We start from the raw sequence: 24092 nt of genomic DNA, 5'->3' as shown, positions 1-24092 counted from the left end.
TAAACTGTATTCTGTTTCTGCAAAATTTGCCTTTTAAAATTACGATACCTAGAAGGATTTTGTTTTCTTAAAATGATTCTGAAGTTAGTCTTAAACTTATAATTTGGCAAATTAATGAATCAGCTTCTTATTTCCTTGTGAAAGCTGAAAACACAAGAAGTAAAATCTTGTGATCTGAGTCTTTGCAGACTGTTCAGCCTTATGAGATTTCTAAATTACACAGTTCATAAATCAGTCCCTTTACATAATCTACCCCTTGATTTAGTCCCATTGATACAATGCAAACACATACATACTGCTCATACTTAGCTGCATGCAGTGTTTAATTTTAGCTGCAAGGAAGAGCACTGTGGTGTGAACTGTTGATATCCTAATACCTCAACACTTAGGAAGCATTCCTTCTATCCAAATTCTGTGCTCTTCCAGAATAAAAAAATCTTTGCAACTGGCTCTCAATCCTTAAAAGCAAGCTACTACTTCTTTAAACCAAATATGAGCAGAGGGAGGAGAAAACATTACAACTGGTGCTGACATGTTTTACTTTTGGTTTTGTTTTCTTCATATTTTTTCTAAGGTCTTGTTAAATATTTTTCTCTAATATCATCCTCTGTTTTTGTTTGGTTTTTTGTTGTTTTTTTTTTTCTGGTACAGCTTTGTTTCTGAATTGCTCTTGATTGCTTTGCAAAAGCAGAAGGAGTGAACTGAGGGTGGCTAAAAGAAAAGCTCCTAAATAGATTTTCATTGGGCTTGAAATTAATTTGAGAATAGGCTGATGGACAAAGTATTCTGTTGTTGCTTCTGATAATACCTTTTACATCTAAAAGACTGAAGAAGTCCCTAAAATATAATGTAATTTATAAAATAATCTACATGGTAATTAGAACTTCATTTTTCAGTTATGTACAGTACCACCTTATGAAAGGCAGCAGGAAAACTCAAGTTGTGCTTTGGGTTGAGGTTTTTTTTGTTTGTTTGTTGGGTTGTGGTGGATTTTTCTTTGGGTATTGTTTTGTTTTGTTTCTTTGGGTTTTTTGGTTTTTTCGTTTTGTGGTTTTGGTTTGGTTTTGGTTTTTTGTTAAGACTGGAAATGCACAGCAGTAATTTAGGGGAAAAAGGGAGTGCAAAGATCAAGTATCCACCCTAAAGCCAAGGTCAGAATAACTTAGAAAATTTAGAGTTGAGCTTAAGCTGAAATCAGAACACAAATACAGAAGTACTCAGTGAAGACAACTGAAGAAACATAGTTCTATTATAGGAGCGTAAGTTACTGAAGAAAAATGTCTGTAACATCAGTTTAATTTAAGATCTCCGTTTATGCATATGGGGATATAGTATGGCATTACAAAGTATAGTTACTTGATTAGACAGAGAACATTATGGTAAATAGTTGCTTTTTATCAATAAGCAATCAATAAGCAAGCAAGGTATCAAAGAGTAGTGCTGAGAAATAAATTTTAGAAAGGCAAAAGTAGGAGGCATGCTTTTGGCAGAGTTGTTTTTCACTCTTTGAAGAAAAATAATGTAGAGGTCAGGATCTAAGTTGGAAATGGAGGTAATCAAACTAGAAAAAAATGCTCTGAAACATATACATTGGTATTCTTTAGCAGGATTTTATTACCAAGCTTGCTGTGAAGTTTTCAGATGTAGCATCTGGGAGGTTTTTGTAGTCTTCAGCTTGGGTCATAGGCTGCTCAGGTAACCTGCCCGAAGTTGTACATGTAGTGGCTGCTAGATAAGTTTGAACCTAGGTCCTGCTGGTTTTAGATGCAAAGGCAGGCATACAGATCCAAAAGCTTCCTTTAAACACAAACTAAGTATAATAACTAAATGTAAACAGTAAATGCTATGAAGATTTCACATTCTTTCAATATGATAGTTCTTATGTTAGTCATATTTCTAACCTGAACTTTAATTTGTTAGCTTTTTAAAAATATAATAATTATTAAAAGAATTAAATTTCCAAAATCTTTCAGAAGAGTTTTCTATTTTGAAAATAATTTGTTCAGGCTGTCAAACTGCATAATTACTGTAGATTTACAGTGTTAAACCATTTTTTGTAAAGACATCCAAGTAATTGTTAAATTTCTAAGATGTCCAGCTTTGTTGTAGTGTTTTTACACTATTTGGTATTTTAGCTATGAAGATTTTACATAGCTTGATACAGTCCATTCATTATAAAATTTTTTTCTAAAGATACTTTACATATATGTGGTATTTTTTATAATAAGGTAATTTTCAAATTACATGATTCTGTGCCTCAACTGCAGCCACCTCAAAACTGAATCATAGAATACTTTGGGTTGGAAGGGACCTGTAAAGGTCATCTAGTCCAACGCCCTGCAATGAGCAGGGACATCTTCAACCAAATCGGGTAGCCAAGAGCCCTGTCCAACCTGGCCTTTAAAGTTGCTAGAGACGGGGCATCTACCACCTCTATAGGCAACCTGTTCCAGTGCATCACCACTTTCATCAATGCTGTTAGATTGAACAGCAATACAATACAGTATCTTAAATCAGAATTTAAAGTTCTGCAAAGCTTGTCCTTTGGCAAGCTGTGTATTCTCTATTCATGAATTAATTTGAACCCTGGTCTGCAGGCTGCTGAAAGCTCCTTGCTGTTTCAAATCTCAGTATATGTTAGGCAAAGACAGCCTATTCGTTTCTCTGCTGACTGCAGTGGTTTGATAATGGGCAACTATGAAGTCTAAACCTAGTTCTTGTTTTCAGAAACTTTGGAATTTATGGGGGCACTTCTGTGCCATGAGAATCTTAATGACAATAAACAATTAGGACTGATTTTTATCTCACCAACAGAACAGCACCTTCTGAAGCACATTCATAGTATTTGTGTAGGTTTCAGTGGAATACAAACTCCGTATGAATAATTCTACCCAATTGCTTCTCCCTGAGTGTGGTATGCCTGCTGAAAAAGTAACCACATGTATTTCCTTGTGTATTAAATGCCGTTTCAGGTTATGACCAATTCTCCACATAAGGTGGTCTTATTGGGGATATGGCTTTAAATCTGTTACTGTGGTTTTGAATTCATAAATTTAACAAAAACAAGTCAGATGCTTGATGTAATCACTGCATTTCACGTGTAATGTAAAGATAACTAAATTGTAGTTTGGTTTGGTTTTGGGTTTTGTTTTTTTTTTTTTTTTTTTAACAAAAATCAAAATTACTAGAATGTCACCTTATGACTTGCTTTTCCAAAGAGTGAGTTAATAAAACGTTATTTCCACTTGTTTGCAGAGTAGAGTTGTCATAGATGATACATACCATAGCAAGCCAAGTTGTGAACTTTCAGGGTTAGTGACAGAACCAAATCTGTCAGGTCGTTCACACACTTTAACCTTCTCTTCAAATGAGGTGAGTTTCAAAGTGTGTATATGTGTGTTGTTGATGTTGTTGTTCACACTACAGCATGTTTAATAGAGACAGATGTGTGTGATGTGACACTAGATGGCTGTGTCCATATCTGAATGTTGAAGAACACTGTAAAGAATCATGAGTTGTTACTGAACTAAGGATACTGACTAGTAGATGCCTTATCAGCCTTTTGTATTCTGATCCTAGTTATAGCATAGCAGTTGGAATGAACTCTTTCTGATCAAATTGCAGTTTTTAAATATAACACCTTTCTTTTCCACTAATTTAAAGCAACTTCCTGGGTGAATGAAAACTGCACTGTTTTTGACCTTGCCTTCACATCTGTGCAGGTTTGTTTTGCCATAAAATTTCATCTACATAAAAACAAACAAAAAGAAAAAGAAGAAAGAAAAAAAGACAGAGACAGACTATAGTGGTTCTCATATGTAAGTAGAAACTAGATACCTGAAAGTCAGTGTTCATTACCCTGGAGAACTAGCTCCTTTGGCTCCAGCTGAAACCTAAAGTCTACACTTTGGTAACATTCTGAGATATTGTTTCATGCAATGTTGGACTTGTGTGCATCTTTATAGATTAAATCCATTGTAGCCTAGGAGGAGTCATTGAAAGCTGAACAGTCATCTTCCAGAAATGAGTTGGAGGGCTTGCCAAACTAGTAGTGATAATGTTTGAAGAAAAAATTAAATGGTGATTCACGGATGTGGGAGTTTGTTATTTACTATCTTAAACCTGGCTTCAGTGAAAATCGTGAAGTATTCCAGTAATATGTAGGAAGTCAGAACAGTCTTACAAAAAATGTTGTAAATATGAAATCCTAACCTAAAATCTGGGGTGTCAAAAATCATGTAACTGATTTACAGGTTTCAGTATTAGATTAATATCTTGAAGATTTTTATCAGAGATGACTGTCGTAGCTATTAACTGGGGTTCCTCTGGTTTCATTAAATCCACCATTGCAAGTTCTTCCTGCAGTTTCTTGAACAGTATGGTTCATGAATGGAATATGTGTTTCTAAAACTTTCAAGCAGTACAAATCATTAGGATTTTAACAAATCTCAATATATTCTTGACTGTTGTTCTTTGATCAGTGTTACAACTTTCTGATTCTAAAATTCAAACAAAAGTTGTCTATCGTTAATTGTGCACATGTAAAGTGATGATTTAAGCCTTTTTTGTTATAGATTACTCAGATTTTAGTGTTCTCTCTAGTTCATGTTGCTTATGCATATGACAAGTGAAAGTTGTTTGTACCTTTTCAGTAATTATATTGATTATCAGGGTCTGTTCTGAGGTTAATGATAAATACCTCTGAGCTGATTTCTCTTTTGGAAAGCAGTATATGTGCAGAAAAATACTTCTCTTCTTGTGGTTTCTTAATTAGTAGTGCCATACCTGAGGTCTAGGAAAAAATAAGTGATCATAGCAATCCTTAACTTAGACTCTTCACAAGTAGAATTTTCCACCTGGTGCTTGTTGTTTGATGGTTATTTATGAACCCATCCAGGGATCATACTAGCCCACATAACCCCTGCTTTCAGAGGAGTGGGCTATTGCATTCTGCCCTACAAATCCTGGAAAGACATCTTCACTCACAGCTGGTTAGCAGGCTAGCTGGTTAACCCTCCTTAAATCTGTTAAATGGTGTGACGGCATTGGTGTGTTCTTGGGTTTTGTATTTTTATCTTTAGAGTCTTCAGTATTTCTGCATTTGCTTTCTGAATCATCTGCGTTTTTATGCAGCAGCACATGGTTTTCTCGTGCTTCCATGCCTTACAAGTAGTTTTAGTTCTGCTTTCTGAATTTGCAGCGGATCTTTTGTGTGTGTATGGTGGCTGTTTTGGGGACTGTGACTCTGATGTACAGCCAGCTTGGAACAGTCCTTCTGTCTCTGGAAGAACAGTAAAGTATTGGAAAAAAATGATGTAGATGTGTTATTTAATGACCAAGAAGAATTACTCAAAAAAAAATCAGTGTTCTTCACCTTTTTCTTCTATGCTTTCCACTTTCCTATTTATATTCTGGGGGGGGGGGGGAAATATTTTCAGGTGTGCTTTTTCTTTTTTTCCAGTAGTGAAAAATTCAAATTACACAGGTTTACATATCTTCCTGTTCAGTTCTGTGAGATGAAATCCAAATGTTTCAACACTGATTCAGGTTTTGGTATAACTTCTGGTTTTAGAGTTGTGTCTTTACGCATATGAAGTAGGAGGAGTTTGTTAGCAACTGATAATGCTGAAGGCGTAGACTGGAATCAGTAGCTCAGTCCGAAAGACTTTTCTTAGCTGCTCTAATCCATGCTGCTTGGAGGAACTGGTGCAGAGTCTCCAAGATTCTGCTGGGAGACTGCATTCCCTTGGTGAAGTGAATGAATCTGGGCCTCTTTGACAGGAGTACACCTTCTTCAGATACTTACACTCTGAAACTACAAACTTATTGCATGGCTAGCACAGATGAAATAAAACTTGTGAGTGAGTTCCAACCTGAATACAGCATTTTACACATTTTGCCGTGTAGAGGAGATGTCTATAGAGAGATGTATACACAGATACACACCACCCCCATAAAGGGTAATAGTAGATACGTATAAAAATATGTATGTGGCAATATATATTTTATTATTTCTGGCTGCTGATAGACTAGCCACAAATTTTGAGATACAGGTCAAACTCAAAATGTGAAAAGTTTCCCCTTTTTTCTGTGTTATCCATGAATACTTGCTAGTACAAGCCAAAATTAAGTTACCAATACATATTTTCTATTATAATGTCAGATTGAGGAGTACTCTTACCTAAAATGTTTTAATATAGACTGGCATTTTGAAATTCCTTTAGTAATCTATGCAGTGAATCTTCCTCTGAAGAAACATCTCTGGATGCTTCTAGAACCATCAAGCTAGAGCATTTGTAGCTTGATAGCTTGCATAGAAAACTCTCTGTGCCTCAGTTGTCTTGATACAGATGCTGTGTAGAACACTTCAAGCAATACCTCTTCTAAAGCCCTTTGCAGCTGTTTTATGAAAATTGCTCTTCTTCTTTTGCACATCAGGAAGGTGGATGTGTTCACACTTCTTACATCTACATAAGCATTTTAATGTGGATTAGGAATTCATTTTTTGAAGTGAATCTTCTGGCAGTCCCATCTTGCCTTAATTTGATTTATCTTGGAATCAAATAAGATGTGCTCCAAGTGTTCCTGGTGTATTCCAGCTGCTAGTGGCCATTGAGTCTGTATGACCAGACTAGAGCTATTTGCAAGTGAAAAATCCGTCAAAATGCTTGTGGTATCTACTTAGGACATCAGCACAAACTCTTTTGCTCTACAAACTTGTTCCTGCTTAACTGCGCTACCTCCTAATGTAACCACAGTCCTTTTGTTTCACAGGCCAAGGAAAGCAAACAGTTCCTAACTAGATGTAGCGGTCTGATACAGCAGAAATTTAAAATTGTATTTGTTTCACCCAAGATGTGTGTTCTATGTTTGTGTTCTCAGATACACTTTATCATCGGATCGTGGGACAAGCCTAGGTCTTGCTATCTTTCCCTTGCAATCACCAGAATTACTTTGTTACATTGAATCAACTCTCCCAAAGTTCGCATCAAGGGAGTTGGGGCTTGAGAGAGCTCTCCCCTTGGGAGCTGTAGTTGTTCTCCTGAAACTTTAACAGGGTCCTGTCACAAATCCATCACTAGAAAGATGCTTATTTCTGTGTTGTCTGTTTACAAATGACATGCGTAAGGCTCGCTGGAAAAAGTGGGCATACTTTCTGCTGTTCCGCAAATGTCTTTGATATATAGTGGAAGCTGCCTACAAGTGGAGCAGTCTACGAGTCTAATGCAGCCTGAACTCAATCATGAGCTACTGAGAGATGATTTTGGATAGTTAATAAAACTTCAGGTAACTCTGATGTTACTGATTTAAGTATCACACCTGGAATTTCTTCTGTACAGACACTAAGCTCTGTTTTACGTAGCTTTTCTTTTGTGACTAAGTCATAGAGTCCTTCAGGATGAACAGCAGTACCTTTCTCCCCTCAGAAGCCAACTGAAATTGAAGCAGGGATCTTCAAAAGCATCATGCACTGGCAGAGTGTACTTTCAGTGGAAGGCCACAAGCTCTTACATTTCTGAAATGGTTTTCTACTAGACAGGCCGTTTAAAATGTTGATGTGATGGCATTAGATGAAAGAATACACAGTCCTTTTCCTTTGAAATGTACCAAATTTGGTAAAACTGTACCTGGAACAGTCACCAGATTTACTAACTGTTAGAGTTGCTTTTGTTCTGGATTTCCTTCACTTAACATTAATCAGTAATACAGTTGAAATGTTACTTGATTCTTCTTGGTGCTGTGTAAGGCAGTATGTAACATTAGGATTGAGCTATCTTAACCAACTAACTGAGGGACCTTCTTCAATGTTAGAATGCATCAAATTTAAGCTAATGCTTTGCTATGTAATTTCTTAGAGAAAACCATTTATGTGCTTTATTTCTGACTTAGTTTGTGTTGAATTTTGTGTCTTTCTGTTTGTAGCATACTCCTAGGCAAACTGACTGTAAGCTGTGATCTCAAGAACTTTTGGCACTAGAGTATGTTTGAATGTGTGTTTCATTAATCAGACTCAGTTGGCAGCTGGAATTCAACATATAGTCAAATAAAACATTGCTTACGGTGATTTTTTTTTTGATTGATTAGGCATTAGATGATGAATTTACAACAACAGGAAAGCAAAATCAATGGCACAGTAGACCTATTTCTGAGTGGACCACCCAGCAAGTATGCCACTGGTTAATGGGAATGAACATGGAGCAGTATATTACCGAGTTCACAGCTATGAACGTAGACGGACAGCAGTTAATGCAGCTTGACAGTGAGAAGTTAAAGGTATGTGAATATCCCAGGATAGATATTTAACTGTGTAAATTTCAGTGCTTACTCAGACATATTTTTAACCTACAAAGTCTATTTTCCCATTTTCATGGCTTTTTAAGAGCTAGAATTTTGCTTTTTAAATACTTGGAGGCTGTACAGTTAGGTGAGAATTTAGTAATTGATTGTACAATTAAAGACGAGCCATTTTTATCCATTTTTCAGAAAAATACATAGTATTTCTTCCTTGTTTGTATCTTGAGGAAATCAAAGTAAGCGTAATACCCCAAGTGGGCCTGATACATCTATCTTCAATCTCAGCATAAGGTCATATCAAAACAAGGTCCAGCCATTTCAAATGCATGGAAATGCAGGATCCAGTTTTAGCAATCTTGTTTCTTCCACATCTGCTCTTCAAATGTGAAGGCTAAAATCCTATCTGTTGACCTTTTAAATGTGTTTTTCTTTTTTAGTCCTGCTTAAAAAAAAACCCAAAAAATCTGTTCTTAATCTTTGAGTCTTTTCTTGCTGTATTACCTCTGGAAAAGCAGTATGGTATGGATCCCCTTACAGTGCTAGTAAACTTTCAGTTTTTCTTTCTTGTTAGATTATTGGACTGCATTTTGGACAGGCAAGATGTGTGCCTAAAATGAGGCTCATTGGTCTGTGTGTTCTGGCATAAGGCAAATTATTTATGATCAATAGTAGGATTTGAGTGTTTAGGGAAAAGGAAAAAAAGTGTCTAACTTCAGTCTCCAAAATACACCTGCATTTTAGAATACACGTCAACACAATTCCTGTGTTTTGTTAAATAAATTTTTCCTTGGACACAGATGAAATACCCGTTACTGGTCTATCAAATGATTGTCTCTGGGGAACTTTGGATGTTGATTGCTTAAAGCTTTATTTACACGTAATGCCATTCGGCGTTCCATAGAGCATGAGGGAGTGCTGTTTGTAACTTGGAATCGGGTACTGCCACCTGCTGATCAAAAATCGGTGTGCGCCGTTTACTTGGTGATACACTTTTTAATAATACACTTTAAAGTCCTTAACATTAAAAATTAAAGAGTAGTTACTGAATATAAATTCCACTCGTATAAAAAGAGCTAGAAAAATATTTTGAGACTACTACTTCTTGTGCTATTTTCTGGAAATTCTCAGGTGTCTATGTGTTCATAAAATGCAACAAGAAGCTGTTATTTCACAACTGAACAAGAGTAGGCCCTGGTTTCCTGACTTACTTTGAAACCCGAATGATCATTTACAATGCTCATGAGGTTCTTATTTTTCAAATAAACAGGCTATCTTGCAGCAAAATGAGTAACACTTTCCTAACTGTTCACACATACCCACGCTGTTGGAAAAAATAATGATGAGGTATTTTTCTTTCTTTTTTATCCCCTAAAAGGCTTTGGGAGTTTCCAGTCAAAATGACCGATCAACAATAAAGAAAAAAATTAAGGATATTAGAAAAACTCAAGAAAAACTGGAAAAGCAGAAGGAAAAGGTTCAAAAGAAGGAGAGAGAAGTTCGCAAGACCGGCAGAGTGGTAACCACTCTTGAATCAAGCTGCTAAAATGACCCTGTTTTATTTTAGTGCAGACTTGCTTCATCTTGAGGAAGTTCAGTAGATTTGTATATAATTGTACAATTGAGGGAGGAGGGAAAGTGCAACAGTTTTACATGGTAGGTGTTTTTTTCCTTTTTAATTATGGTCCCTCCCCATTACAACCCAATGAAATGATGTTTTCAGTATTTTTATTCCCAGTTGACTCTGCCTGTACTAATAGACAATAATTTAACTTTCTGCCTTAAGTAATATTTGTGCTTCTAAGACCTGAGATGCCCTTCTCATTGAAATTGGTTGTGGAAAGTAGAATACTGTATTAAAAATCATTCCAGTATCAGTCAACCAGCATTTAATAGAGTTGAACCTGATAGAGGGACAGTAGAAAAATCCTGCCAACAAATTCAGTCTGTCACAGTCTGTTTATCTGTTGCCACTAAAGATGTATAGTAAAAGTTAAGAAAACAGTAATGTCAAATTAATTTAAAAAGAAAGCATGTATTTCAAATTTATGGATTATGTTTAAATTCTTGTATTTCTGGGATTTTCATTCAAAGTTCACTGTAGTAGCACATTGGGTTTTGAGTTTTATGTGTTGCAATTTACTGAGAAAATAACAAGAAAAGTAGTTTTCACAAACTACATACACAAAACATAATACTAAGTCTTCTGTACACTCCCCATATGGTGCTGGGACAAGGTTTAAACCTATAAATAAGATCTTTTTTAACCTATTTTTCCTAAATAATACATAGTTTTATAGATTTACACTATGAATAAGATCAATTTGCAATACATGTATTTCTCTTTTCTACCTGCTACAAGATTTTTTGCGGACCAAATTTATATATTTGCTAATTTTAAACTATACTGTTTTTCAAACTTAAAATACTGAGGGAAGAATTGTAGGGATTTTGGAAAATTATCACTGAAGCACTGGGTTTCTGCATTGTATTTAAGTGTTCAATTGTAGACTACAGTTTATTTCTCTTTAAAGGAGGATTTGATTCTCAGAATAGTTGAGAACATGAATTGGTGTTTTGTATATTTACATACTATTTTTTAGAGCTACTACAACAGCACTTCCTTAATTAGATTATTCCAGAAACATAGACTAGTTTAAGTATCAGTTCCACAATAGAATGGACTAGAACAAAACTTGCATTATCTGTTTATGTGGACCAAGTTCTCCTTTAAATCTGTGGACTGTTTTTCATTTTAATTAAATGAATGAACTTCACTGTTGGTGTTTCACAGGTGTTATTTTTTTGTATAAATGTCTTATGAACTTCAGCAAAAGGACTGTGTGGAAATGCCTCTGCACACTGTCCATTTCCAAAATAAAGTTTGAAAATTGTGGTAATAATTACTTTTAAGAAGAGCTTCAATTTTCAGTTTTGTGCATTAACCAACAATTCTTTAGTCAATTTTTAACTTATCTACTTTGTTTCCAGTAGCTTTGAGTTTGTACTCCAAATTTACAGACCTTTAGCCAGAGGGGAATGCTGCCCTACTGATAGAAGAGAATTAGAAGTATGGAATGATCAGCTGCATAGGATCAATATGTAAAACCACCCTTCAGTTCAGTCACAAGGAAGTTTATTTCTCAGTTAAGTGCTTTCAGCTAAACAGAGAATATTGATACAACTATGTATTATATTATGTTTTTCCTTTAAGCCTAGTGATCCGACTGTTGCACCCTCTGAAGAGTTTGTTTCTTGGGAAGGAGTCTAGTGGAAATCATGGTTTCAGAGGCTGGCCTGTGTGCTGTGCTGTTGTAGTTAAATGGGGGTCATAGCAGGGATGATAAACTCACCTGCCACCTGAACGTAAGACTGTCACAGAATGCAGGATTTAACATCTGCCAGATGCTAAACAAGAAGGGTGGATCCACCAAAGTAGCCTAGTACTAAGACAAAAAATCACCCAACTGAAAGATTAATTTTTAAAATAATTTTAATGAATAAATGTAGTGATTCTTTCAAGAAAATTAACGCAAACCAAGATTAATTTCACAGTGCCAGACTGAGCTCATTTACATACAAAACTATTAATGTCAGCATTTGGATAGCTGAGCTAGTATACCAGTTTTCTACAGTGATTCACTTCAACTTTAACCAGTGTGCTAACAATGACTTCAGTACAGTAATGAAAATATTGAACACAAATTATCTTATGAACATCTATTTAATCAATAGTAATCGAAGATCAAACTTGTAAGTAGGGTTAAACACTGAAACCAAAATAGTATACATTTGTCTTCACAACAATCATTCAGGTGGTGGGTGAGGAGACAGATACAAATATAATTACACAGCAAGTTGTTCTAATGATTAGAATTAACTGGTAACTAGTTGAGAGTACAAAAGAGGTTTTATTTTGATAATACCATCTGCAATACTTCAGTGGACTTTCCAGAAAGTAAACTATTTAGCTTTTCTTCTAAAATGCTTTTAGTTCTCAGATATTACAAAAGTCAGTTCAATTAAGTTAGTTAATACATTTAAAAATTAGTGTAAAAGCTAGAATGTTCAGCTTCAGAGTTAAGGTTTTAAAATCCCTTGCTGTAACTTTCAGCTTTAGTTTAGCAAAAGCAGTAGCTGCAAGTGTTCCCTCTTTTGTACGGGCTCCATTTTACAATATGAGGAATTTCTCACATCCATCCATCTCACATCCATTTAGCCGTGCACATGGAAAAGGTATGCTAGTCACCACCTCGCACCCTTGTAAAGAATTAAAACAAGGACCTCTCAAAGTACTCACAAGCTGGAGTGGAGCAGGTAACTGTAACTGTTCTGGTGGCAGTTAATCCTCCCTCAGTGTGAATTTAACTGTGTATACAGCCCATTCTGTAAATCGCTCCTGTTAAAGTGACCTACATTACCTTGACCAGGGTGTAACACCATTTTTATTGTCTGGAAGAAGTAGACTAGGGAGGTGGCAGGTGAAAATCTTCAATCTGGCTCAACAACTAGAATAGCATGACTTCAATTTCTAACATGCCAGCTATTCCCTTCACTTGTGGTACCTCACCTTCTGGTCTGCACAGAGAGTAAACTAACAAAACTTAGGCTTATTCTTTCTGAGAGGGATTATGCATGTCTGCTGCAGAACAAAAATCACAGAATTACATGCAATGTATTAACTGAGAAAAGAATTGGTTCTTGGTGTCTTCAACTGCAGCAGTCCTCAAATGCTCAGGAATGACAGGGATCAAGGTGCAACATGAATGTGTACCATTTGAACAAAGCTGGCACAACAGGCGTTAAAAGAAGTTCAATCTTTTATTAAAATAAAGACTTTGTACCTGAAATTAATACTCATTCCTCCTCTATCTTCCGCAGTATGTTTTGACAGTTTGCCTTTGACTGATAAACACATTCTGCTTACCTTATTGATGTTATAGTGTGACTTCCAGTTACTACATAAATGAAGCCAGAAGCACATCATAGATACAAAGGTATTTTTGAAAACTGTTAACTTCACTTCTTCTTAAATACACCTGAGAAGGTAGTTTCTATTGTTAAAGTAATAGAGATGCCCTATTAAGGGCACATTTTAAAAACCTGTTTATTAAAATAGTTTCCATTTACAGCTGTAACCTGACATACCCAAATCTAAGATCTTACTAGGGCTAGAACACTGATACTGCATTTTGATACATAGAGCAGTATAGGCAAATGCAAGACAGCGTATCTTTACTGTACACAAGTTATCACTATTTGCTAATTCACAAGGATCATGACAAGGTTTTGCACATGTATTAAGTATTCACTTTACAACCAAAGAAATATTACCAATACCCCATACCTGAGATACATTATACCAGCGGTAGCAGCTAGAACTGATTTATTTTCTTTAAATCTCCACAGACCTAAGTGTGATTTCTACAGCTGCAAAAACCTCAATGTAGGCAAGGTGTACAGCCAACATAACTAACTTTGCAAAACCAGGCTTCAGCATTCTTAAAGAACAGAAAGTGCTATACAGGTCCAAAAGTATAGCAATGAGCTCCTCTGTATTTCTTACATGAGTTTTTCCATTAATCTGTAATACTGTAATGGAAAAATGCTCTGGTGAGATTTTTCAATAGTTCTATTAGAAACATTTTGTAATTACATGAATTAATACATTTCTCACTAGATGTGGCATAGATTGTGTTGATCCTATAAAACCCAAAATTACTGCTCCCTTGGCTTAGCTACAAAATACAAAGTGGAACAAATTAACTGTGACCTTCTCGATTAAAATTTAAATGTATGTACAGGTTTGGGGGTTTTCTTGGGTTTTGGATTGTTGGGGTTTTTTTATTCCAGAAAAGAGTAATTACATTAAACCTTTTGTTACTCCACTTAAAATTACTTGCATCTAAAGTGTGGCTCAGCATCTTGGTGTAAATCAGGTCTTTAATTCCCTTTATAGACATACCTAGTTCTTATGAACTATTGAGGAAAAAGTTATATACTACGAAAAGTGGTCATGTCCTTTGGCTCACTGCTTGGCACACACCAATCATCTGCTTCATGGTTTGCTTTATAGTGTTTCCAGGCTGCTTTGTTATACACAGGGAGTCTTTCAATTGATTCTGTTGATAAGGCCTGTAAGTAGAGAAGACTGTAGCTGACAGTTCTTTTTAATCAAAGTTACAGTAACAGAACAAGGAGTTCCATTAGCAGTTAGATAAGAGTTAGTGTTACATCATACCTTTATGTAAATAACTGCATCTGTACCGTAGCCTTCTAAGGAATACAGTTTCAGGTCTCCTTGGAAGTACTGGGCATACAGACGTGATATGGGTAAGCCATAACCAAATCCAGCCTGATCCAGGAGAAAAAGTGTATTTTCATTAACTGCATCAATCAGTGGTGTTTTTTGTTTTAACTTAATAGGTAAATAGACAAACTCAGCATGATGTTTGACAGTGAGAGGAGTTCAAATGTTAACTATTATGCCCCCCAGAACTACTGCTACACACCCCAGAAACAGAAGTACGCATGGATGATTGTGATTGTGAGAAAACTTAAATTCCTTTGTCAGACAGGGCAGGTAGGTAACATTTCTTGTATTATGGTAGCTTTTCGAGAAGAGATTACACCATTAGAGAAATCTGTACTGAGTCTGTCCTAATGCCTTATTGAGCCACTAATCTTATGAACACTAAGTACTTAAGTCAGATACATTTCATCATCAGTATATATATAAGAAAGTTCCAAGAAGCAATGTCTATGAGTTTGTAGCGTATACTAAAACTCTATCAAGCCCTGTCTGCAGTGGCAGGGCACAGCCCTGGAATGTTAAGTATAGGTTTTTTTAATTTACTAAATTATAGAGGTAATCTGTCAATGAACATACGCAACACTTCTCTGTAAAGATCTAGTGTTCAGTGAGTTGCACAGTCATTTAGATGTGGAACACTGTATATATTTAAAAAACACATTCTGAATGATGCAGTGTGAGAGAATACAGAAAAGCTGTTCAGAGCTTCCCACTGAGAACTAGAGCTTTATTTCTTATGCATCTTTTAAGTTGACACAAGACCAAAGTAGATTGTTCATATGCCCTCTCATATGAACATATACCTTCATCCTTGCTGGGGAATAGTACACCTAACTACACAGTGCAAATAAAACTAGTGTCTTGATCTGGAATCACTGATATGAACTCTTTTTCCCTTCATTCAGTGGCCACAACAAGAATTTAGTCCTGTCCTTACTGCCGTGCATGCAGCATAGTTAAGTGTTCTGCTTGAGGTAGGTGATCTTTATATTTGCAGAAAAACAGAATCTTGAACAACTTTAAATAATTTTTAGGATTTTAGGATTTTATGCAATTTTCCAGTTACTTTCAGAAAAATACTTGCATTAAGCTCTAACATTCAAATGGTGATACTCATTGTATCTATAAACTCAGTACTTCATAGCTTTGTCTAAATGGCTTCTTTTATGACAATTTAACATATCCAAGATGATACGGTATAGAAGATTTACATACCAAAGGTGTAGCTCGTGATGTCTCAACACGTGGACGTGGTGCTGTTGAATACATGTAGTTGAATAGTCTGTCAATTTTCCTCATAGGTACACCTCCACCACGATCACTCATCTGAAACAAGAAGAAATACGTAGCATCATGTCTCTGAATACATTTTTGTAAATGACAGCTACTCTCAAACAATGATCCAGAGAAAGTTCAGGTAAAACATAAAGTTGTCCCTAATTAAATTATGGGTTCTCTTAAATTCTCATCTCTCAGCTACAGCAATGACCAGAGATAGATAGATGAATCCTTCCCTTTCATCCCTTATGCGAACCATTTAAATAAATCACTACTATAAGAAGCATTCATAATCTCTTGGAAGCAAGAAAATTCTACTTAAATTGTGCATTGCTTTTACCTTGTTCATAATTTTGTCTGAAGTCAAAATCTATACCTTTTAGCAAGTACCAGGTTCTATATATTGTTATCTTTATTCCTCAGGAATACTGCCTGTTAAATACAGTCTATTAAAACCTATTACTGAAGGAGTAAATCATAAGAGTTGTTTTACTATGGTTTAGTTGGAAAAAGCCCATGCTTGCAGCTGGTACAGAAAAAGAAGAAATTACTCTGCAAACTGTACTTCAGGGAGGTTTGATTTGCATGGAATATACAATGTTTATTTCCTTTTTTTCAGTTGTTTCACACCTGTATAGCTCCGTCATTGTCACATACAAAATACTGATGTTAGAATTCTAGAAAGATGCTACTTTTTAGAACAATACTATTTATTTTTAGTCATGCTCACTTGTAAGCTAGCAAAGACAAAAGCATGACAGAAGTATAGAATTCTATTACAGAGCCTTTGGTGTGACTGTGCAACCACTTAATGAATTTCCTACTAACGCAGTATGTGAAATTCCGTAATGGTCTTGTTACTTACGTGCTGCGTCATCACACAGACTCTCTTGTTGGAACCCGATCACCAGCTAAAGTTAGTAATATGCTGTCTATGATGGGGTGGTGGAAAAGGAGGGGGAATAATCAAAATAACTTTCAAAATAATCAGGAAAGTGGGTACCTTCACAGTTAAATCCTCATTTCCCAATGTGACATGTACGTGAATTGGAGGATAAATGCATCGATCAGCGTGATGTTCCATGGTGGCTCTCATTGCATTCTGTAATTTTCAAGTACAACTTAAATCCTGTTCTTACCACTTTGTATATTCTCTTCAAACATCAATTTAAGAAAGTTATTTTTATCATATTTCAGAATCGGGGCAAAAGCATGTGGCTTTAAAACAGCTTTTTTAAATATTTCTTGTTGATTCAGTATAGTATTTATATAGTCTGTAAGAATACAGAGACCTAATTTTTTTTTTCTTTTAGAACATCTGAATATTTTAATATACAGTTTTATTTGTTGATTATTTATAATGCATAGTATATGCAATATGACACAAGTATCAGTCTAGGACTGAACTGCTTAAGGAAAGCTCTACAGGACCTGTTACACATTATACCAGACTTGAAGATGTCTCACAAATTGGGTATCTTATTTTCACTTGTTTAACTAATGTCTGTATACATTTTAAGACTTTTTGACAAAGCTGTCTACTCAGAAGATTCAGATGTATTCAATGGCTAGGCAAAGGAGATATATCTTCCAAAGCTGTTCATCTTCTGTGCAGTTACTGTTTGTCTAAATAGTACAATTTAGGTATCGTCCTGCAGTCAAATAGCTAGAGCTTTGCAAAAACACACTGCTATCTAGAATTGGTTCCAAAAGTCAAACAAATGCAATCTCAGTAAACAAAGATGTATAAAAGAATCATGTAATGGTAAGTGCACAGACCTTGAAAAGTTCAAAAACCATGTGATAGAGATGTGATGGCACATACACCACTTGCATGGGCTGTCCTGGTGATTTAACTGGAGAAAAGAGACGCTAATTAATTAAACAGCAAACTAGTAGGTGTCTTTTATTCATTCCCACAGTAAATCCAAAATGTATATTTGTATCACTGAGAGAATTTATCAGAGAAGGAAAATCTGAACAGAAATCTTTTAAGAAGTTGTATGTTAATCAAAAGTCATGCTCAAGATTTTCAAACGTGCTTGCTGCCTTAGAAACTAATCTTAAAACACACTGTGGCATTACTGGTTAGGGCATGTAATAGTTGCTCTCAGTAACCTATGAGAAGGTTATGATGAATAGTCAGGCTCTTCAGGTGGAGGACAAGAAACAGTGTATAATATAACAGAGGTTCAGACTGGATACAGAGAAAAACCTTTTCATCATGACAGTTAAGCATTGAAATAGGTTGCCCAGAGATGTTACATAGTCATCATCCTTGAAGGATTTGTAAGACCAAACTGGATAAAGCCCTGAGCAACCCGGTCTGACCTTGTAGCTGTCCCTGTTTCCAGCAAGTCAGGCTAGAAACCTCCTGAGGTCTCTCCCAACCTGAATTATCTTATGATCTTATAAACGCACCAGATAATAATTACAGCACAGCCTATTCCTGGATTCATTGAGAAATGAACAAAAAATACATACTGTATATAAAACCAGTATAGTTCTCAAAGTTCTTTTTAAAGAATAAATTCTAGAAAATACATCATGGGAACAAGGAAAGGTTGCTCAGAAAATTCTGCTGGCTCTTAAGGTTCTTTCAGTTTAACAAATTATTTCTCACCAGACTGTGTTAGTGACCAGTGCTTTATGAACATAAATGCTTAAGACTAGTGATGTCAAAAAATCTAGTACAAATTATGTACCCAGCAACGATAAAGGGTGGGGAAGTGGGGGGTGGGAATCACATTTTAAAATATGTCTGGTTCCTATGCTCAAGTTAACTGCTTCCCTCCATGCCTCCACCCCCAAATCCCATGCCTAAGGTTTAAATAATGGTCTCCACTCTCAGCTGTGGGCAAGGAACGTGCATTTGGCCTGGATCAGGTTTAACTTGCCTTCACGATTCACTGAGCAAAAGGTCACTCCTTTTATAAATGCTGAACTGTTTGTTCTGGCTTCTGAAGCACCCACACCATTAAATGATCCCTCAGTACAGAGAATTAGCTAGCGACAGTTTCCTACAAATGTTTTTAGTGTCATGCCCCAAAGAAGGAGAGAGGTAAACTCTTTAACCTAGATACAAAATGACAGGTTTTTTGCACAGTAGGAAGAGAAAATCTGGAATGTGTACTCAAGGTCATACTTCCTTTGCCTTTAGCTTCATAGGCCAAGTTACTGTGGTTGCAATTTGGCTTTCGCAATTACTTGTAAGAGGAATTTTGATTGCTTGTTTTTGTAGGTCTGGTCGAACTTGGAATTTAGTATCTTTAAAAGTACTCTAGTAAGCAATGTCAGAAAGGCTCTTCAGCGTTCTGCAGGACTATGAGCACAACAGCTGATCTCTGAGTTCATAGCAACACAGATGTAAACTTTTTGCAAGTCACAGCCCATGTTCCAAAAAATTTCTACTATAACTCATGTATACTATATCTAATTACAACTACAGGAACATGATAGCTGGATAAGCAAGAGAAATTAGAAATGAATGTTTAGTATAAATCTTAAAAAGTGTTACAAGAAATGTAGACTGTGAGATACAATAGACAGTGTAGGGTAAAGACATGCAAGAAACATTAGGGAGGGAAGCAGGCTGCTAAAATCTGTTCTATCAACAGCTGTAGTATGAAGAATCTTTCTACTGATCTCAGTTTTCCAATTAAAGGGAGAAAGAGGGAAAGCCTTCTGCCAGATTTAAGAACCAAACAACTTATTTATGACAGTAGATATAGAAAACACATTAACTATATGAAAAGTGTAAGTAGAACATTTCACCACCAGCTACTTTAGAAGAAGCCGTAACTATGTTCTAGACAGTGCCTCATCCCATATCCACTTACTGTTCAACTCTTCAAGGATGAGTTCTGGAGAGCTCATGTAATATAAATCACAGAGTCTTTTGGCACTTTCATAGCCATCTATAATAGAAACACAGAGGGTTACATTTCCCACTTCTTTGCAGTTTTCTCCCTTATAGTTTGCTGAAAAGAAAACCAAGAATTTAAAACACTGTGCACTGTCAGTGAGATTTTGTATTTTCTCACAAAAACTGAGCTTATAGGGAAAAACGACAAAACTATATTACACTTGAAATGAAACTTCTGCTTCGGGTAGGAAAGAACTAAACAGTATATGAATATCTGTGTATTGGCTCTCAGTATAGACATCCATGTAAGTTTTCTGGATTCTTGTTCTTATCTGCTGAATTTACCTCTAATAACTTCAACAACATTGCAGCTAGGATCAATGCTTCCAATGTGTTTTGGATGAGCTGGATTATTTTTCCCACCAAACAGTAGTGCTGCCAAAAAAAAAGAAAATATTATTTAATACCCAATAGAATTTTATAATTTTCATTTGTCTGCTGTTTTTCTAAATAGAAATTTATAGGCAATCTATAATTCCAATCCTCACCATACTTGAAAGCCTACTATTAGTTAGTGTTATAAGAACTGTATTAAGAATGAGTTTATAAATAACAAGGCAAATAGCATACTCCTAAGCAGCATTTAAGTACATATTAAGCACCTAAAGGAAAATGTACTGACACAGTACAGGTCTTATTTCCCCTCCTTGCTACAATGGCACTTACAGTGTTGATTAAGGAGCATTCTAATTGAAATGCGACTCATGTAGAAACGGTCTAAAAAATACTGCACATTCTGTGAGGTCACTGGATCGATGCCAAAGCTTTCCTTGTACTCTATCGCTCCTTGAGCCATCGTAGGAATTACATCGTTGTGTCGATTCCGGATTTTTATCACAGTATCTGTAAAACTAAAATTAATACATTGTTAGTATTTCACTTTCAAATGAATTTAATACTCTGGCAAACAGTATCTGCCTACAGACATGAAGACTGATACGTAAATACCACAGGTCTGCCTACAGCAGTATGAAGACAGGTCAGTCTTTACAGCATATTTCAGGCAACTAGCATTGAAACAGTCAGTACTCAACCATTACCAATTACTTATAAAATTATTATTTATTTACTATCTCAAGTTACTGCCAAAAAAAGACAACTGTGCCAACCATTTTCATGCAGATCATCCCATGTCTGTCAAATGGCAGTTATGGTCAGCCAGTGATGACCAAACCTACTCTACAGGTGAAAAGTTCCATAAATGAGTTCCACCATTACAAGAAATTGGTAAACATTTGGTCAAGTTTTACATATTCATAGCTTCTTCAGTGTAACCAGAAAAGCCCTGACCAGACTGATATGGCATAGAACTGCTTTGTTTCATATTTTAATGCACCCTCCTTTTGGGAACAGGGGGTGACCTTACTGCAATTCTTTAAGACTGGAGATAGCTGAGATTTTTATTAAGCTATTCTTTTCTTGCCAGTCCTTCTACATAACATTAACATCATAATGTGACAGCAAATCCTTACCTATGAACAGCCTCCAAATCTTCTGAGCTTTTGTCCTTAAAGTCAAGGATCTCCTGAAGACTTTGGACATACCTTTAAACAAAAGAAAACGTGACAAAAGACCAATTCTAATATGCCTCCCTAGATCCCTTTGGTTAGTAATTTATGGTCTTCCAAAGTTGCTTGTTTCCAAATCATTGTATTTGATGTATCCCATTGACCTGTGAATTCTGTTAGATTCCTTTTGAATCTATTCATGTTTTCTTTTAAGATGTCCACAGCAATGAATTCAACAATTTAATTAGAGTGCATAAAAGATCTTCCTTGTGTTTTAAACCCAGTAGGTGATCACTTATTCGCAGCCCCAGCAAGTCCCCTGTTACTAGAAAATCTTCCCAGCTTGTTCATGATTTAAGTATTTCTGCCATCTCTTTCCTCAGATGTCTGTTTTCCAAGATTAAGAATTCTGTTTGGTTTCTCCTCACGCAGAAATTGTTCCAGCCCTCTGATTATCCCTCTTGGTCTTTTCTGTTCAGGACAGAGCACCTAAAACTGCATGCAGTTCAGAGGAATAATGGGCTAACACAGTGCTACAATTATATTCCTCCCCGTTTCTTACTTAGTTCCTAATACTGTTTGCCTTCTTGCCCATCAACTGACACATTCAGTAAAATATCTCCAGTAGCACCACAGTGTCTTTTTCCATTGTAAGCAAGCAAACATACAGAGAGAGGAGGTTCCTCTCTGTGCTCCACTTTGCGTTTGTCCACATGGAATTCATTTCCCATTTGATCAGTGTCATTTAGTATTGTAAGAATTTAAGCATTCATGTTTCATTAAGAGCCTCCATCTTCATTGACAGCTCTTTTTATATTCAGTCATCTAATCAATTCCACTATTCACTGGCAGATTTTTCTCTTCTCTTAACTTTAAAAGCCTTTCCAAATAGCCACGTGCCTTTAGCAGTTGCCAAGCAATCTCTTTGTTTTCCTTTCATCTTACAGAAGTTTATGCTTTATGTGCAAGTTCCTTACCTCAAAGCAAATTCTACTTTTCAAAGGATGTCTTTTTAAATTTTAATAGCTTCATATTCTTTCTGTTGTTTTACATAGTTTTGCTTTGGGAGCTTCCCATTGCTCTTTGTATTTGCTACACCTTTACTCTCAATTTGCAATAACCTGTCTTTTAAATGGTTTCTACTACCTTCTGCGGGCATTTGTGCATTAGCCTGCTTCTGCTGGTTTCTTCAACTAGCTTCCTCAATTTAGGAGAGTCCCCTATTGAACGCTGTTCTGGTGAATTTTTGGTTTTACTGAATTCTCTCTCATACATGACTGTCTGCAATACTTGATGATTTTTACTTCCCTTGTGGGTTCTCTAATTGCTCCTAAAGGGTTTTTTCCAAGTCTGTAAATTTAGTTTCTGATTTATGTCACACTGGAATATTTACTCAGTCTAAATAAGTGATGTGCATGTAACAAGCATGTGAAACATTCCTTCTCTGGAGAGAACAAGTTCCTCCAACACGTATAGACATAAGGTCACCCTCAATGGTATGCTCTTCTTACCAGCTCTGCACTAGCTGCACTGAAGGTGTTCTTAGGAGGTTGTCTGGAAGCAGGCTTATTTCCTTCATTATGTTTGCCAATCTCACAGGCAACTCTTGTCGCAGAAACATAAATGAAGTCTTTTCACAAGCATTTTCAGATCCTAAGACCAAAATAAATATATGACAACATCAGAATAAAGTCAAGTACATGTGGTAGAGAACTATACAAACTCTTATTTTCTTGCATAAGAGGTCTGTGGTTTGGTTTTAAAGTTGACTCGGCCAGCCTGGGAAGCCAGTATTTCTTTCACAGCAGCAGCCTATTTATATTTCAAAATGTAAATTCGTATTGAAACCTACCAGCCCTGTTGTGCTAATAAGAATTTTCAATATATAAAGAGAAACTAGTACAATAGTTGCAGACCCATACTATTCAACTTTAAATACCACTTTATCCATGTAAGGTGTTCATTTTATTTGCAGCGAACATTAACCGTAACAAGCACTGATCAAACAGTATGTCATTCTGAGCATGTCAGAGAGGCACATGAAACCAGCAGAGGAAACTGTTTATGGGAAGGATGCTTGAGAAAGTATGGTCCCGTACACCCTGCTCAATCACTGATCTTACTGAATTACCGTAACCTACACTGGAACACTTTCAGAAAATAAATTCTGTAATGTTTATCTTCTTTTCAGCTAGATCTTTTGTAGTTGAAATAACTGTCTTGCAGGAACAGAAGATGGATGAATGAACTCAGATGAATATTGAGAGAATGAATGAACAGCTACGGTGCTTAGTCATTACGACACTAGTTCTCCCATACATTTACTTTGTACGTTTTTAAAAGCTAAAAGCTAAATTACCACATCTGTTGATGTCCTGGGTTCAGCTACAGCAGTCATTTTTTTTCCTTCTCAGTAGCTAGTGCAGTGCTGTGTTTTTGACTCTCAGTCTGGGAACAACGCTGATAACACCGATGTTTTTAGTTGTTGCTAAGTAATGTTTACTCTGACCAAGGACTTTCTCAGTCTCATGCTCTGCCAGGGAGGAGGGGAAGCCAGGAGGAAGCAGAGACAGGACACCTGACCCAAACTGGCCAAAGGGGTATTCCATACCACAGCGCGTCATGCCCAGTTTATAAACTGGGGGGAGTCACCCAAAAGGCCCAGATCACTGCTCTGGTCAGGCTGGGTATCAGTCAGCGGGTGGTAAGCAATTGTATCCTCTCCCCTTGTTATTTCCCTTATCATCATTATTGGTAGCAGTAGTGGTTTGTATTA

The 24092-nt window shown here is 36.2% G+C and overlaps 2 protein-coding genes across 2 annotated transcripts in view; one reads left to right on the top strand and one right to left on the bottom strand.

The window, feature by feature from the left end:
• LOC104402946 (neurabin-1-like) overlaps nucleotides 1-11211 on the top strand; it is a 41358-nt gene extending 30147 nt beyond the window's left edge. Inside the window, 3 exon segments of the mRNA XM_010010946.1 lie at nucleotides 3256-3372; nucleotides 8086-8274; nucleotides 9671-11211. Of these exon segments, the coding sequence (XP_010009248.1) occupies nucleotides 3256-3372; nucleotides 8086-8274; nucleotides 9671-9838 (474 nt within the window). The 3' untranslated portion in view covers nucleotides 9839-11211.
• A 3075-nt stretch (nucleotides 11212-14286) lies between these two features.
• On the bottom strand, nucleotides 14287-22972 carry PDK1 (pyruvate dehydrogenase kinase, isozyme 1). The gene is made up of 10 exons (XM_010010945.1): nucleotides 22828-22972; nucleotides 21281-21352; nucleotides 20475-20659; nucleotides 20094-20183; nucleotides 19723-19800; nucleotides 17663-17739; nucleotides 16887-16985; nucleotides 15821-15931; nucleotides 14534-14647; nucleotides 14287-14427 (listed from the first exon to the last, which is right to left on the bottom strand). Exons 1-10 carry the CDS (start codon nucleotides 22935-22937, stop codon nucleotides 14287-14289), a joined length of 1077 nt encoding a protein of 358 aa, XP_010009247.1. The 5' UTR covers nucleotides 22938-22972.
• Between the last annotated feature and the right edge of the window lie 1120 nt (nucleotides 22973-24092).

Source organism: Nestor notabilis, unplaced genomic scaffold (assembly GCF_000696875.1).
Source record: "Nestor notabilis isolate BGI_N333 unplaced genomic scaffold, ASM69687v1 scaffold27293, whole genome shotgun sequence".
NCBI lineage: Eukaryota > Metazoa > Chordata > Aves > Psittaciformes > Psittacidae > Nestor > Nestor notabilis.
The sequence above is the reverse complement of the archived record's forward strand: the minus strand, read 5'-3'. Positions and strand labels throughout refer to the sequence as shown.

Coding starts and splice junctions, on each gene's coding strand:
- PDK1 (XM_010010945.1), bottom strand. CDS start 22,937: ATGTTTCTGCGACAAGAGTTGCCTGTGAGATTGGCAAACATAATGAAG. Junction 20,660..21,280: donor GATTTGGAGGCTGTTCATAG/GTAAGGATTTGC, acceptor TATTAATTTTAG/TTTTACAGATACTGTGATAA. Junction 19,801..20,093: donor TGTTGTTGAAGTTATTAGAG/GTAAATTCAGCA, acceptor TTTCTATTATAG/ATGGCTATGAAAGTGCCAAA.